At 39.8% G+C, this 16,928-nt stretch overlaps 2 protein-coding genes across 2 annotated transcripts; both read right to left on the bottom strand.

Moving 5' to 3' along the window:
• Positions 1 to 7,773, bottom strand: LOC119501797 (dual specificity protein phosphatase 3-like). Its single transcript, XM_037792422.1, has 3 exons — positions 7,418 to 7,773; positions 2,381 to 2,613; positions 1 to 2,207 (listed from the first exon to the last, which is right to left on the bottom strand). Exons 1-3 carry the CDS (start codon positions 7,678 to 7,680, stop codon positions 1,999 to 2,001), a joined length of 705 nt encoding a protein of 234 aa, XP_037648350.1. The 5' UTR covers positions 7,681 to 7,773; the 3' UTR covers positions 1 to 1,998.
• A 1,882-nt stretch (positions 7,774 to 9,655) lies between these two features.
• Positions 9,656 to 14,531, bottom strand: prl (prolactin). The gene is made up of 5 exons (XM_037793271.1): positions 13,788 to 14,531; positions 13,103 to 13,215; positions 12,495 to 12,602; positions 11,606 to 11,788; positions 9,656 to 10,633 (listed from the first exon to the last, which is right to left on the bottom strand). Exons 1-5 carry the CDS (start codon positions 13,831 to 13,833, stop codon positions 10,442 to 10,444), a joined length of 642 nt encoding a protein of 213 aa, XP_037649199.1. The 5' UTR covers positions 13,834 to 14,531; the 3' UTR covers positions 9,656 to 10,441.
• Positions 14,532 to 16,928: the final 2,397 nt, after the last annotated feature.

Below are 16,928 nucleotides of genomic sequence, written 5' to 3' on the forward strand. Positions count from 1 at the left end.
AGTTGTGTCATTTTCAGTTTATTACTGAATGAATGAAACGAGAGCGACAACAATCACCAGTGTCATCAGATAAAGTGCACTTCATATATAAGCGGTCTCATATTCTATGAGAGTCAATGGAAGCCTACTGACATGACCAGTCACATCACATCCTACTCAGTAATGCACACGATGATTCACAAGTTACAGGCTCAATAATGCACATTGTGACAAATAATGCACACACAATAATACACACATGACTCAATAAATATATATATAGATACATAGCTGTGCTACAAAGTGATATAATACTATATTACTTTACTAATATAATAAAATATTACAAAGCATGCTGCTGTACAATATAAAACTGACAAAAACACACAAATGTAAACACACTAATGTGCAAAAGCTGTTGACAGAGAAGTAATCCAATACTGTTTAAGTTACTGGCAAACGTATCTCACATTCTGGCAGTGTTGAAATTACAATCGGAGGCTTTAGTGGCTTGGTTCCACTCACTGGACCATTTCAGTATCCATGACAAAAACAACAGTTCGAAAAAATATAATGATGTGCGAATTAATCGCCTGTGTAAAGGCCTTTACGCACGGTCAAAAACTACAAGATGTGGTTTTTCAGAGGGTTATGGGAGTTTCTGTGTCCATCCCCAAAAAGCTGTCCAGCACATTTTGTTTTTTTTGGTGCGGATTAAACAAATGAGATATAACATGTTATTTACTAGCTTTATAGCTTTACAGGTGCTGGTAGACAGACTTCGTTATCTTTGACAGAGCCAGGCTAGTAGAGGCAAGTGAGGAAAGTAGGTTCCTTATGTTATTTTATTTTTTCACCTGTGAAAACAGGTGGGAATAAAAAAAATTTGGCAGGTGATTTTATTTTTTTGTCAGGATCAAGTGTTTGTTGTTGTAATGCACATTTTGGCCACAAGAGGGTGAAGTGCACTAGTACTTCATGTTCTCAATGTTCTTGGACTAAAAGCATTCATGGTTTCTTTCAGTTTTAATTTGTTCATGCACTCTTGCTTACACACAATATATGTACCTTGAGTTTAAAACTCACCTGGAAGTAAACATGAATGATTTGAGTCCTATTTAGAACAAAAGGTAGTGGTGCACTTCAGCCTCTTGTGGCCCAAAATGAGTATTACAACAACAAACACTGACCCTGGCAAACAAAAACACAAAACAACAACTTGCCTCTCAGGTTCTTCCGTACAGACCAACTTCTTTTTACAATTAAATTATCTTGCCGTAACAAATAGTGTCAAGAATTCCTATAAAGCACTAACGAGACACCAGACAAATGTTATACTGAGACATACTTCTGAGGCCGACTTCTAGACGTGAGTGCAATACAGGTCAAAGATTGTGCAGTTCTCTGAAACACCCTCGGCATATTAAACACAAGATATTGTAATATCATCCTACAGTACCCTGAAATCTGATTCAATATGAAAAATCACAGTGTCCACTTGAAATCCCCTCTGGGAGTGGCTGGGACTGAGAGGTTTGGCAGTGATGGAGAGAGGGGACAGAAAGTGGTATCACAGTATCACACCAGTTACTCCATCTATTTTTTCTAATGCGTATTAACATTCCCTTTATACTTTGATATTGTTCTCTGGAGTAGTGAGCACACACCAAACTATACAGAACATGATTATTCACTGTCACTAAGACCTGAACCAAGATACATGTAATATAAGGATGTAAACACACTCAGTGAATGCAGTGCACCTGGATTTACACATTACATTGTATGATCAGCACATGGTATCACCAGTGTACAAATACTGTATGTTCGTGTCAAAGGTTTGTGTGTATTATTTTGTATTATACATACACTCAGTGCTGTCAGCCTTAGTCTAAGAGAGAATGTCTTTTTTCACTATTCTCAGTTCCACGACATCCCTTCACAGATCGGCGGCTCGTTAAAGCTGTAGAACAAGTGAAAGAATACTTTTGTTCTCTCTTAACGGACAGTCTATCTGCCTCATTTGTTCCAGAACCTTCCCTCAGCAGCCAGCCTTTGGTTCAGCCGACAGAGCTGCCGGAGGAAGCCGTCGTTGGGTCCGATCTCTCTTTTCTGCCGCACCATGGCCAGAGCGGTGTGGACGTCCATGTTTTGGCGAAGCATCAGGTAGGCTATGACTAAAGTAGGGGCGCGGCTGTAGCCCTCCCTGCAGTGAACGTACACTTTGCCTGCAGCGGAAAAGAAGATAATTCACATTGGTATCCGAAGTATTACATTTGAGTTTAAAGCTTTTTTTTTTGTGGGAAACACTATAAGCACAACATCGTCATGATATCATCATTAGCAGATTTACATATTCAGCAGACACAAAGGAACATAAGTTAATCAGTACTCCTCTGACCTTTTCCATTCTTGTATGCAAGCGCCTTCTCGATGAAGTCCGCCGCCTCCTCGAAGAAAACGCTGATGTCGAAGTGGTCGGTGTCGCTGGCCGCCACGCCGTGGTAGATGATGCCTGTGCCGGCATAGAACTCGGCGTTGGTGTTGACGTGCATGAAGGAGATCCCCTCCGCCCCGTTCAGGATGTGGGTGATGCCCTGACGCTTGAGACGCATCACGTTCATCGCCACAAACCTGCGTCAGATTGGTAAGCAAAACAAAAAACACACCATAGAGTTGATTTCACACATGCTGCTAATGCTGGGTGGGACATCAAGCAAAATACAATGTGCTGTTTCTCATGACTGTGTGCAAATTACTTTTGTGGAGTAGTTCATACTCCGACAGAGATGTTTAAATAAAAGTGAATGGTGCGACGCAACTAATAAGCTACAGTAGCTTCCTCTATTTTGGACTCTGCGGCTCTCCATCCCCTCAAAAGGTCAGCACTGTCAAGACCGCTTGCTTTTGGTCAAAGGCGCAATTTCGCATGTCAAAGTTCACCAAAGCTGAATTCAACGTGGAACATTCGCGTAGATTAATTGCGCCCCCTTGGGCAGATACTCCAGTAGGCTACCTCCGGCTCTGGAAAGTGAAGCCAATGTGGAAGTGCCTTAATAGCCAGCAGGGGGCGACTCCTCTGGTTGCAAAACAGAGTCTGATTGTATAGAAGTCTATGAGCCTACTTCTCACTTGATTTATTACCTCAGTAAACATTGTAAACATGAGTTTATGGTCTCAATCGCTAGTTTCAAGTCTTCTTCAATACAGCATGATGTTCATTTAGTAAATTATGGTCCCATTTAGAGTCAAATAGACCATAAAGCAGGGGATGCTTTAGGGCGTGGCTACCTTGTAATTGACAGGTCGCTACCACGACGTTGTCCGGTCTATGTTTTCTTCCTACAACTTTAACCCTTTCACAGTGTGTTTTCAGTTCATGAAAGTTAATAGATAAATAACATTTTTGGTTGCCTGAAAATGTCTTATTCAGCATTCGGTTGCACTTAGCTCCACCCTCTTGTGTCACTCTCGTGGTTGCAAAAAACAAGATGGTGATGGCAAAAATGCCGAAATCGAGGCTTCAAAACGGTAGTCCACAAACCAATGGGTGACGTCACGGTGACTACGTCCACTTCTTATATACAGTCTATGAGATACTCTGATTGTGTCGATTCCATTGGAATTAACCGATTTTGACCTTCAGATCTTCCCTGTCTGGTAAATACCAACATTTAAACTTTAAACTCTGTCCCCCCCCCCCCTTTAGCCTCATATCCCCTCCCTAGCCCATGCTTTTCCATGCACCTTTCTGGACATCATTCACATATCCACCAAACTGGCTTCAAATGCACAAGGATCTCAATCAAAATGTCGTTCTTCATGTGAATCATTATGTCTTCTGAGAACTAAATATAATATACTCAATAGCTACCACACATTATGCAGTTAAATCCCTAGAAAGAAAGCTGTTCAATTATAAATGCAGGTGCCGGTAGCGTGTTTAATGAATATTATCTAGCCTGCAGCTGCAGCTGGGTTTAATGAAGTGATGAAGCAGGTTTGAGACAAACACCCGTCATTAGTCACGCAGTTTAACTGTGAATAAGGAGCGCTTGATTTGATCCACCAGATCAGATACAAATCAAGTTAAATCAATTGAAGAAACAAAAGTTGAGATTTTGGTTGTTAAACATGTGCAGCCGTGTAGTGCAAACTGTAGGATCGATGGTGCAGCTCCTTATGAAAGTGAGTCACAGTGAGATAAATTTAAATTAAAGAATTTGTGAAATAATTGAATAAATTATTAAAACAAGACTCATTATCATTAGATGTTATTTCATCAATAATTTTCATAATATAATTTTATTGGATATCATTTTAATTTTATTTATTAACATTTTGATTTTACATTTTTTAAAAGTCTGCTTTTATTTCATAATGGCATTTTTTTTTTTTTTTTTTACTTTTCTTTCATGGCAAGTTATTTCATAATGACACATTTTATTTCAATACCAGATCCTACACACTGAACCTTTTAGTGGCAGGGGTCAGGTGATTGGCTGATAGGTGAGAGGGCGGTGACAAAACCACTCTAATGAAAAATGCCATTATGAAATAAAAAACAGGCTTTTGAAAAAGGGCAATTGCACCTTTTTTTTTTTCTGTAATCCATTCACTATTGACACCATCAGCTTTAAGGAACAGTTTTTGGTGTGCATTGGAATTAAATCATTAATTTTTCCTCCTCCTTTTTCCTTTTTCTTACATACAAATGCTCTGCAATCTTGCAAGAGAGATCTGCATGCTTCTCACTGTGAACCTCTGAGATTGCTGAACCACTTTGCACCTCCTGCCTTTTAAATGTAGAGAGCTAAAAATAGAAACGCTGCACACTGGAGCCAATACTGAATGCAACATCACGCCTCCACAAAAAAAAAAAAAAGTCTGCCAGGCTCCCAGACTACACAGGGGAACAGAGAGAGCGACACGTGTGGGTGCATGCTGTCTTCACTAGGCTTCACAGAGCTGTGTCGATGCGATGAGTGTGTTAGTGAGGACACTTGCTCCAATATAACAGACACAGTGTCTCTGCTCTGTCCATTATGACTCCTTCAGGAAGGCAGGCAGAATAAAGGAGGCACTAGAGAGGTTTCCTCTCCTGAAATACGCCGACATCAATGACTCACGTTGCTGGAGAAAAACCCATCTGAGTTTTTAGAGCGGACCATTTAAAATTTAGAACATGCATTTGCTTGTAAGCCTGGAATATATAGTATATATATAGTATATGGTCTTCCAAGCTTGATAAACTGTACTGTATGCACATGTTGAAGATCTGTGATCGACTTAAAGCTTCAGTAGGTACTAGGCAGAACGTTTTTGGCATCATCAAAAATTCCATAATAACCTTTCAGCATATTGTAATTCAAGTGTTCTGAAAGAAAACTAGACTTCTGCACCTCCTCATGGCTCTGTTTTCAGGCTTTAAAAAATCTAGCCTGTGACGGGAGACTTGGGTCAATCACAGGTCATTTCAGAGGGAGAGCGTGTTCCTATTGAGCGTTGCTATTGGCTGTGCTCCGGCTGGTGGGCAGTGCTTGGTATTTCTTCAACTGATCTCACCATGGCTGTCACAAACTTTCTCATTTTACATCTAAACAGTACACTACAAGATGATTCTGAAAACATTTGAGGGGAGAAATAGGCATTACAGTAACAGAATATTGATTCATATTTGATCAGCGCCGCCTAGTTTGACCATTTGATCAGAGTTTGCGAGTGATTGACAGCTGCTCAGAGACGGCAAGGCTCCAGCTCAGCTCTGATTGGTTGTTTTCATCTGGTTTGTGAAATCCTGCAGATGCCATTAGGAGCACCAGAGGACACCGGAGGACACAGAGGAACATGATTTTTGTCAAATTATCTGTCTTACCCCTTCCAGTCCAGTCACAAAGCAGTTTGTGAAATAATTACGAAATTTAATGTATTGATTCGTGCACATAGACACAAATTTCAATTTTTTTTTTTTTTTTTTATGTAATCCATGTAATTGTAAACCGGGAAGTATAAATAGCGGTAAACGGCACATAGCAAGGAGGTCAGGGTGGATGGGTGTGTCAAAAAACACAGGACTTTGGCCCAGGAGACCAGTGTTCATGTCCCGAGTGAAATCACAAGTCAAAGCTGATTTATTTGTCACGTAACTTACAGGTGCTTTCGGACTAGTTTGACATTTTGGGAAATATGCTTATTCCCTTTCTTGCTGAGAGTTAGATGAAATGATTGAAACCATTCTCAGCCAGCGAGCTTAGCCCAAGCTGAGGCAACCCTGATGACATCATCAGGGTTATTTTGTCAAACTTTGGAAAGCTCCTCCGGAGACTCCTTAAACATAATACAACTCTTTTCACAGGTTGAGTAGAAAATGATTTTATGAAAATCCCGTTATGTGTGAAATAGGTGGAGGGCCCCTTTAAATTCTCAGAGGTCTCATGGGGTTCTCAGTAATTCTGAGACTGTGGTGGATCCAAAATGACACATTTTGCAACCTGTTGTTGGGGGACTGTTCCAGGAAGCAAGCTCACTAAGTTACATATACATTATTTCTAAAATCCAGACTGCCCTTATGAAGCGATAAAGGAAAAAAGACCTTCTCTGGTCCCAAACGTTAGCAGAGACACAGAGAAGTCAGTAATGTTAATTGCAGATATTGAAATGTATAGCACTCCCCTGTATTTGACATCAGCAGGGGACTAACAGGTTAAACACAGGAGCTATTTTTGGATCCTCCTCCTCCTCCATCCATCCATCCCTGCCAGCTCTGTCTTCCTCTGTCTCTGCTCTAGTTTGCCCTTTTTCATAACATTCCTCCACCTCTTCAAAAATTAAACAAGTTTCTGTCTGACACAAGCCTCGGGGCTGAATGCATCAACCATCATGCATGGTCTGTTAGCAGACAGACAGACACAAAATAAAATAAAATACACATGACCTAGATTAAAATGACTCCCCATAAAAAGCAGACAGTAGCTAATTATGATATCCTAATGATCCTACTGTCTATCATGGCATTCAGATTAGCTCTAGATCTTTCTAGAACACATGTAGGACCCTATGGTATTCTTGTTAACAGACACAATGTACTATTTTTATTATTATTATTTTATTTTATTTTATTTTATTTTATTTTATTTTTATTTTTTATTTATTTTATTTTCATTTTTTGTATTTTATTTTTATTTATTTTTATTAATGGTGTGATAAAATAACCCATTCGGACACATAGTTTTGCTGCATATTGTATAATATCAATGTATCACCGCATTAATAGAATAAAATATGATAATTAGTGGTTATTAAAGAGGAATTCATTGTTTTAATCCTGGTTGTTTATGCTTCGTGACCTGGATTTCAGCGTGACATGTTCATCACTGTAGTCTAATGTAGGCTAATAACATGTCTATATGTTATTAAAATGATAACAACAGAGACTCACGCGTTGCCCACGTAGATCCTCTTGTAGACCTCGTTGTAGTGTTTGGTTGGCCAGCTGTACAGACCGCTTTCGTCCGTCAGCAGGTCGTTGAGCTGCTGGAGAGACACCTCGAAGCTCGGCATGTTGTCCAGCCGCTCCGGAGCCGCTGTGCTCACCTGTTGGCTGGGTTTGTTCTTCATATCCGCAGACTCAAGCCACGTTAAGCTACCTCCAGATAATGAACACACACACGGGAGGAAGGAGGAGGTGAATGTGGCGGACATGTGTCGGTTTACCGGGTAACTGGTTTGCTGGTGGAGTGAAAGCGGCTCTGATGTCCTGAGCGCCTCGGCGCGGCGCGGCTCAACTCTGGAGCTGCTCAGTGTTGTTGGTGAGAGATAAACACACATGCAGGGCCGGTCTGAGCTTTTAGGGGGCCTTAAAGGGCAGTGGTTCCCAACCAAGGGGTCTCAAGATTAAAAAGATAAGAAAGAAAGACTCTGTATTTTCAGACAAGGGTGTATAGGTTTGGTTTCAAAACAAACCCTAAAAAAGAGGAAAAGAAAGAGAAGAAAAGAGTGAATGCTATTTCCTTTTTTTTTCATGGCAACTCTACATGTAACCCCCAACATTTTAGTCTATAGCAGGGGTCGGCAACCTTTACTAAAACAATCTGTCTGGAGCTGCAAAACATTTGCAGTGAGGTTTTAGGGCCATATTGAGGGAAAACAAAATCTGAGATTTCAAGAATAAAGTCGCAACTTTACAAGAAAAAAAGTTGTAATATTGCGAGAATAAAGTCATAACTTTACGAGAAAAAAAGTCGTAATATTACAAGAATAAAGTCATAACTTTATAAGAGAAAAAAATAAAATAACACGTAAAACTACTACTACTATACATATATATATTGATATTATGATTTTATTCTCATAATACTACGACTTTTTTTCTCATAATATTATGACTTTATTCTCTAAATCTCAGATTTTTTTCTTTTCCTCAATGTGGCCTTAATACTCCGTCGTAACGTTGTACCATAGACCTACAACAATGATAAATAAAATTAAAATGTTAACAAAAAAACATTTATTCATTTCCATTTTTATAAATCCACAGGGAGCCACTGGAGAGGAGCTAAAGAGTCGCATGTGGCTCCGGAGCTGCAGGTTGTAGACCCCCTGGTATATAACCTGCTGTATGCTTATGACATAAATTAAGGCCGTTACACACCGATTAATTCATACGTCAATACATTTTTCAAAATGTTGTTTTTGTCATGAGTATACTTTCACACAGAATGCAAATATTACAAAGTGAAAAAGCAAACTTTATTACTCCTTTCAACCTTGACAAAGGCAGCACAGACCAGATCCACTTCTTCTGTTCTTACCTTTCACAATAAAAGCCCTAGACATAATGTTTGCAGGTGAGTATTTCGCAGTTTTGTGTTGTTTATGTGTCACGCCCAGGTGTGTAGAGGCCTTTAAAGGGAAAGTTTTCCACCTTTTATGTGGATGTCCAATCAGTGTTGATAGTAAATGTAGTCCATTGAAGCAATACATTCCCCAGTGCGTGCTATATTGACTGAGAAAGCTGAGTTCTCCAGCTAAAGGAGCCGTGCTGGCAGTACCTACATGTACCAGGATACACTTATACTTATATGCAGGTAATAAAATAAAAACACAGAGGCTCCGAAAGTCTCAAACAACATATATGTCACAAGACATGTCTCTTGATCTCATTTGACAATATTGCTGCATTTGACAGTTTTTCCTGCTGAGAGTCGGTCAGGTGTGGTACAGCCAGCTTCACCTCTCCACAAAAAAACATAAACCATAGTGTAGTCTCATTTTAGTTCTTTTGGTCGTCTCAAACTGTGTCGAGGGCTGAAATGTATCATGATTTCTTTGAGCTCTGTTACAGTGACACATCTTTACATCATCTTTACATAACTACACTGTCGCTATATTACTGCTGAACACCTTGAAAAGCCATGTTTCAAATGCAGTTACTGTTAACGTCGCCTCGTTTTTGATTTGGTTAAGCGTTATTAAAAATGTTCAGTAAAAACAGAAAATGGAATTGAACAAATCTTGATGGTGATCGAAAGTTAAAGTGATTTCCAGCCCTACTACAGTAATAAATTAATGTGCATTATGTGTGCTTTAACACATGATGAATGGTTAATTGATTAAACATTGCATTTTCATAAAGTCGGTGGGCTTACAAGAGAGACAGGCAAAGAATTTCACTGTGCAAGACATAGTTATTTATTGATGAACAGAAATATTCACATTGATAAGCATCGCGTTCAAAAGGCTTTCAGGAAAGTGTAATCAAATCTAAAGTGCAAATGCTGCAGTTGAGCATTAGTTAGGAAGAGAACGTTATTCTCCGTTGAAGCCTCCCGGTGTGAAGAATGACTCGAAGATATGACGGTGTGACTCATATGTCACACCGTCATATCTGCCACCACAAATGAGTATAAAGCTTTAGTAGAAGGACAAGACCAGAAGGAGCAAATAACACACCAGTTTACCACAGTTTGTCACCACAATATGATCAGTTCATAATGCCAGACCAGCTGGAAACATCTGGGGAAGTATGCGAGCCATGCTCCGTGCTCATTAGTAAGACTTGACACGAGTATAAGCCTTTAGGTTTACTGGGTTGCTCCCCTATCTGAAATGTCTTAACTTGTTTTAACCTTTAAGTCAATAAGGAAGCTGTTTAAGAATTACAACTTTTGCCCCTTTTGAAGATTTACAAGGGAAATGTTTCGATCAAAATGAATAAGAGCTCAAATTTAGCTATTGTATTAGAGAAGTCAATGTTTTTTGCGCACCATGATGGCTAAAAGGTGTCAAACAAACTGTGATTTCCTGTGTGCCATGTAACTCCTCCTTATCTTCACCTTCTGGAAGCTCAGAAATGCCAACTACTTATTATAGGATATTAGCTCAGATAGCAGATTCCTAGCACGCGCTAATCTCTAGTTGGTAGGCAATACAAGCTTTGAGAAAAATCAAGCTGTCTGACTCTTTAGCACATCTCAGGTAACATATTTGCCGCCCGGCAGCGTAGGACTTTCAGGAAGCTGTCGATCTTGTGGGAGTCGCGGCGAAAGCAGGACAACAGGAAATTGAAGTTGATCAATTTGGAAATCTTGTCCTGGCCGATGTCGTTGCCTCCGCTATAGGGCAGCGAGGAGATGGTCTGAGCCGCTGGACCCATCTGGGAGAGGAAGGAGGGAGGGAAAGTGAGACGGGTGTTGGAATAGGGAGGAAAATTGGTTTTATGTGGTGAGGCCATATACGTTCTTTTCCAGTTTTTTTTTCAAATAGACACACCACTTAGCTGTTAGCAAAAAGCAGTGACGTACTGTAGGTTAAAATCAATACGTTTATGAATAATGTGAACTCTAAAGTTTGGAAATAACTGAAAGGGTTAGTTCTGATTCTCTGTAGTGGGGTTTTATGCATACTGCGTTCTGCGAGGTAAAATTACAGTTTTGTGAATGTAGTCTGGTGGCTTTGAAGAGAGCGATATAATGGCTTCAGTTTCCCCGTCAGTGAGGTAAAGCAACTGTGGACGGGAGCAGCAGAAAAATGTATTTTAGCCACCTAAAAATCAATATGATTTAAAGTGTACACTATATTTAGAATATTTTCACTGCTTTACCTTTCAGTCGGGGAACTGAAGCAGTTGCATGTATATCGCTGTCTTCAAAGCCACCAGACTCCATTCACAAAAACAGTCATTTTACCTCGCAGAACGTGGGAGTTGCTGGTCTACCACTGTCTCGATCGGTTAGTTTGTTTGTGTTATTGTGTGACTTTCACATCTGAAATAACGTGACGATCACAGCAGTACATTGCCGACCTCCATCTAAATTACTGTATGTGATGTTAATAAACTGACTATAAGGCTGTATATATACTGTATATGTAGCAGCGTCATCATGCAGAAACCTACGTCAGGAAAATGTTTTTAGAAGGGCTTGGGAAAATAGCATTTTGACGCTAAAACATACATTCATCGACCAAAATTTGAATGTTTGGATTTAAATTCATAAGAAACACCACTGGGAAGCTACAGAATGATATAAAGACCTAAAAACATAATGGACCCGCCCTTTTTTTATATTAACATTTTTAAACAAATGCAAAAGCAAAACAATAGGTTTGTCGTCCCACACTTGCACACCTTGCCAGATAGAATATCCAGGCCGTCTCCCAGGCTCTTGGAGTGCTCCTGCAGCTGTTGGATCTTGTTGGATATGGTGCTTTGGGCTGGGTGAGGCAGGGTGTTAGCAGAGGTGGACAGGACTAACAGGGGGTCTGCCCAGGCTTGGAGCAAGGAGCGAGCCAATGACAACAGGTCCGACGCCTGGAGAATAAGTCAAACAGATAATGATAAGATGATACAATAAGCTGAAGGGTAACTGGGGAGAAAAGAGATCAAAATGTAATAGAAAAATTATCATTCCCAACTCGTTACATACGGATGCTTGGTCAGAACACCTTAGAGTCACTTTTTAAAGCACTGGGTACCCCTTGGCGTCACTTAGGTTTAGGCTACAAAAATACTTGGTTAGGTTTAGTAAAAGATTGAGGTTTTGGTTAAAAAAAAGTAGGCTATGTTTGTTACGCGTCTTCAGTTGCGTAGCCTACGCTACGTATGTGGCATAAGTTAAGTACTTTACGTAACGTACTTGAAACATGGCAGACTCCGTGAAGAGGAAACGCTCTGTATGTAGATATAAACGGCTCATTTTAAGTTAACGAAAAACCTACAATTCTCATTTTCAGGTGATTATACACTGAAGAAAACATAGTTATTAATATTATATTACATTTATGCCAATAGATCCCCATAAAGGCTACATACTGTTCCTTTAAGGAGATATAATAATCAGAAACATTGCACTGATCAAACAGATGTGACTGGATAGGAGGCACGTTCTGATGTATAATAAAGGCAGAGGAAAAAGGTAGGTGAACGTGGCAAAGAGAAGACCGGAGAGGTAGAGTGAGGAAAATGAAAGCAAAGAATAAGGGAGATATGGTTAATAAAAAGAGATACAGTAACTCACTGATACTTGAAGAGCTTGCGCCTTGTCATTGGGTGTCTGCAGAGAGGAGGTGTGGCACATTGAGGGTCGGGGCATGATCACCCGGCCTATAGGAGGGAAATGAGAGTCCTGGGGGGTGGGGGGGGGGGCAGAGGATGATAATTATGTCATCTTTAGTCTCAGTGTTGTATTTTATTCCCACTGTGATGAATATATGAGAAAACTAGAAGGGCACTTGGAGAGCGCAGACCTCTGCCAAGGCTATGCCCTATCGATATCAATGTTAATGAAAGTGATAAAATATTTGTGTGTCCGCCCCGTGAGTCAGATCCGTTCCAAATTGTCATGGGTTCTTCCTCAGCCCATGCAACACCCTTCCACCAAGTTTCATGAAAATCAGTAGTTTTTTCATAATCCTGCTGACAAACAACCCAAACCGAAAACATGACCTCCTTGGCGGAGGTAACTAGACTTGCATGCAAGTATAATGGGGTATGACGCAAATCCGACCGAAGGCAATCCAGAAGCCAAGAGCACGGCTCACTATGGCATTAACAGCTGGTTTAACATGTTTGTCTGAAAAAGCCTGGATACCCTCAGAGTGCACATACACACACACAGGTACTGACCAGGTCGTGGGTGAGAGTCGTGCTGAGGGAGTGCAGTTTGTCAGAGCGCTGAGAGGCTCGGTCGAGCAGGTCGCTGATGGGAACGGCACTGCACGCCGCCACCATATACAACACTATGGAGCACAGCAACGTGACAGAGATGATACAGAGTTTGGCTTCGTTTTTCAACTGTATTTGTAAAGCCAAATGTCACAGATAATATCAACAAATATTTGTGATAAGCATCCTTTAAATCTCGGCATTAAAAATTGTGATCGATATGTGTGATTTATATGTACTAAGTCGGACATTTCACAGTGTAAAATTAAACGTAACATTGTGATACTGCAATTCCTTGTTATTTATCAGCTGACATATATGCTTTTACCAATATACTGTATCAGTGATGAGCTAATATCGGTTGATATAATGGCCTGGGTGATTTATCATCTAGCTCTAGTAATTACACAATGTTTAAAATCTCAGATTTGAGCAGGAGAACATATACATTTTGATTAAATATTTCTCACTGAGAAAACACGCGGTGTACAGATTTCTGCATGTGCTGCTTTTCATTTATTAGTAATATATTAACATTGTAAAATAGAAACATTTCTTATTATTTTGAGGTATTGTATAGATCACAGAAAAATACATGCAAATAAAATCATAGATAGATAAAATAGACAAGCTGAGCTCATCTCACCCATCGTGAAGAGTTTGCTGCCATTCGTGTTCCTGCAGTGAGCCATCTCTCTTCCTCTGCTACCTGTTTGTTAGTCTTCTCGTCGCCGTTTCTTCCTCTTTCTCCGTTGTGCTTCCATCTTATATATCCTTGGCTTCTACAGTTTGGTTATGCAGCAGTGTGTGCTGATTGTTTGTTCCAGTTAGTAATGAGAAACATGGTCAGGGAGATTTGAATGGATGCTGTGCTGCTGTGAGTGAGTGTGTGTGTGTTGGGGGTGTGTGTGTGTGTGGAAAAAGTTCCTTCCAGTTCTTAATTAGATGGATGAATAAAAACACTGTTTCTTAATTCATTACGGCATCATTTGATGATTAAATTGCTGATGACCATGTAAACCCATAACTGACCTGACCTTTCCATAGTTACCCCACCTGCTACCTGTATTTATTGTGCCATCTTGGCTTTCAGATTTTTAAGATTTGCTTTAGTAAATATACCTTTTAATTGTTTTGAAAAGTGTTGTGATATGGATGTAATGTCAGTCATAGTACAAATGTCTTTTCTATGTCCTAAAAGTCCATGAAGTCCTCAATGAATCAGTCTTTGAAGGTATTCTCCTGTAGATAATAACCCTGCATATAAGGGCAATATACAGTATATGTACCTAAGTCTCAATGATTACATAACAAACCTCTACCTCTTGTTTTCGGTATAAATCATTGGGCAACCTCCGGGTCTGGGAAGTGAAGCCAATGCTGAAGTGCCTTAAACTTGCATTCTTTCTAACAGCCAGCAGGGGGCGACTCCTCTGGTTGCTAAAAGAAGTCTGATTGTATAGAAGTCTATGAGAAAATGAGCCTACTTCTCACTTGATTTATTACCTCAGTAAACATTATAAACATGAGTTTATGGTCTCAATTGCTAGTTTCAAGTCTTCTTCAAAACAGCATGATGTTCATTTAGTAAATTATGGTCCCATTTAGAGTCAAATAGACCATAAAGCAGGGTATGCTTTAGGGTGTGGTCCACTTCTTATAGTCTATGGTATAAACATATCCAATGGAATAAAAATAAATAAATGTACAGTTATTCTATTTTTATAACATTATCCACAGATTTGAACTCCTGTTGTATTATGTTTTATCGGGCAATGCCATTGTACAGTATATATAGTATTTGACATTGGCTTTACTTCTTCATTGTTTGGGATCCCACAGACCTCACTGCTGTATGCGTAAAAAATAATACTAATTATGATTTCCTTTAAATATATATATTTTTTTCTTTTCTTCTGAGATATCAAAACCTAATGTGTCTATAATTCATTGTTATATTAATATGATATTGTTGAGGTTTCTTTGAGGATTTTTTTTAACTGCTTTGTTAATTGTTTCAGATCAAAAGTGAGTCATAGGATTTAATTATTATTTTTTCACAATCAAGAAAATATTTACTGCACCTCACCTGCAGACATCAGTTCTGGTTAAACCAACTCTTTGTTGTTGTGCAGGGCAGATGACAGATTGGTTGATGGAGGGAGGCAGGAACTCAAAGGGGACATCCGGTGGACTTGGGTGGAATGACATGCAAGGCAGACCAAACAGGGAAAACAGAGGGAGAGGATAGAGATAGAGATAGAGATAGAGATAGAGATAGAGACAGAGACAGAGACAGAGACAGAGACAGAGACAGAGACAGAGACAGAGACAGAGATAGAGATAGAGATAGAGACAGAGACAGAGACAGAGACAGAGACAGAGATAGAGATAGAGATAGAGACAGAGACAGAGACAGAGACAGAGACAGAGACAGAGACAGAGACAGAGACAGAGACAGAGATAGAGATAGAGATAGAGACAGAGATAGAGAAGAGACAGAGAACTGGGAAACCACTGTACTTGTGCATTAATGTGACAGTGCATGCAGAAAATGTGCTTTTCTGGTTCCGAGCAAGTTTTAGACCTATAAAATATTCTTCATGGTAAATATCTGCTCCTTTTTGCAGCAAAAATATTTTTTGAATTGGTGAAATCAAGCTCGGCTGATACCATACACTGTTTTGATGACATATAGACAGAGACAGAGGGTAGAGGCTATAGGAGCTGATTATTAAGTGTTGAATGTTTATGTGTTATTATGTCTGAGGCTGTGAACAGAGTAGTTTATGGTTTATGATCTAGAGAGAAAATAAGACTCAAAACAGATAAGAACATGAATTTGAAAAACAATTTAAAACTATGCTGACTCAACTGTTAGACTCCACTGTAGCATCGCCTAAAGGGAATTTTGACTTTGTGCTCAACAAGTTACACAAGCAACTTTATGAAGTTTGTTTTTCTGTGTCCCCACTCTTTGTAACAAACTGGATCAACTCGTTCTCATTCCCAACTTGTCAAATACCGCCGTTCGGTAGGTGCCCCTCGGCATCGGATAGCGACGCATGGTGTTACCCTTTAGCAAAAGTATGTGAAAAACCGAGCTTTCAACTAATTCCAATGCAAACCCACCCGCGGCGTTATTTGACGATCGGAGCAGGTGAAGTATTAATAGCATGAGAGACTGTTCAGGCGGGCGGTAGGGGTGGTTGATGGGTCAAACAAACACAGTCACGTGAGTCGTGAGTCGCCAAAAGGTTGTCGCAAGATCATTTCTGGGGGTCCCTAGATGGTTGTGGAGAAAAAGATAAAATAACATGGTAAAAAATAAAATAACATGTTTTAGACTGGGGAATGGTTTTTACGCAAATTTGTTTTAATGCCACTAATTTCATTAATGCATTAACTTGCATTAGCGGGCTCAGCTTTAAAGTGAAGATACTGGCATCATATGAAACTAGAAAAACCTAAGGAATCCATTGGTACCAACCATGTCATACTAGCTTGTCACGAAGGAGGTTAAATAACGCTCCAAACTTACGTAAAATTTTGGCGAGGAAAAATTGGCATGGCCATTTTCAAAGGGGGTCCCTTGACCTCTGATCTCAAGATATGTGAATGAAAATGGTTTCTATGGGAACCCACTAGTCTCCCCTTTACAGACATGCCCACTTTATGATAATCACATGCAGTTTGGGGCAAGTCATAGTCAAGTCAGCACACTGACACACTGACAGCTGTTGTTGTCTGTTGGGCTTGAGTTTGCCATGTTATGATTGATCATATT

The sequence above is a fragment of the Sebastes umbrosus genome, chromosome 14 (assembly GCF_015220745.1).
Source record: "Sebastes umbrosus isolate fSebUmb1 chromosome 14, fSebUmb1.pri, whole genome shotgun sequence".
In the NCBI taxonomy this organism is placed as follows: domain Eukaryota; kingdom Metazoa; phylum Chordata; class Actinopteri; order Perciformes; family Sebastidae; genus Sebastes; species Sebastes umbrosus.

Excerpts from the sequence above, each read along its gene's own strand:
- LOC119501797 (XM_037792422.1), bottom strand. The coding sequence starts at position 7,680 with ATGTCCGCCACATTCACCTCCTCCTTCCTCCCGTGTGTGTGTTCATTA. Across the intron at positions 2,614-7,417 it reads AGGATCTACGTGGGCAACGC|GTTTGTGGCGATGAACGTGA; the intron begins GTGAGTCTCTGT and ends AATCTGACGCAG. Across the intron at positions 2,208-2,380 it reads TGCATACAAGAATGGAAAAG|GCAAAGTGTACGTTCACTGC; the intron begins GTCAGAGGAGTA and ends TTTCCGCTGCAG.
- prl (XM_037793271.1), bottom strand. The coding sequence starts at position 13,833 with ATGGCTCACTGCAGGAACACGAATGGCAGCAAACTCTTCACGATGG. Across the intron at positions 13,216-13,787 it reads CAGCAAACTCTTCACGATGG|TGTTGTATATGGTGGCGGCG; the intron begins GTGAGATGAGCT and ends TGTGCTCCATAG. Across the intron at positions 12,603-13,102 it reads CGACTCTCACCCACGACCTG|GACTCTCATTTCCCTCCTAT; the intron begins GTCAGTACCTGT and ends CCCACCCCCCAG.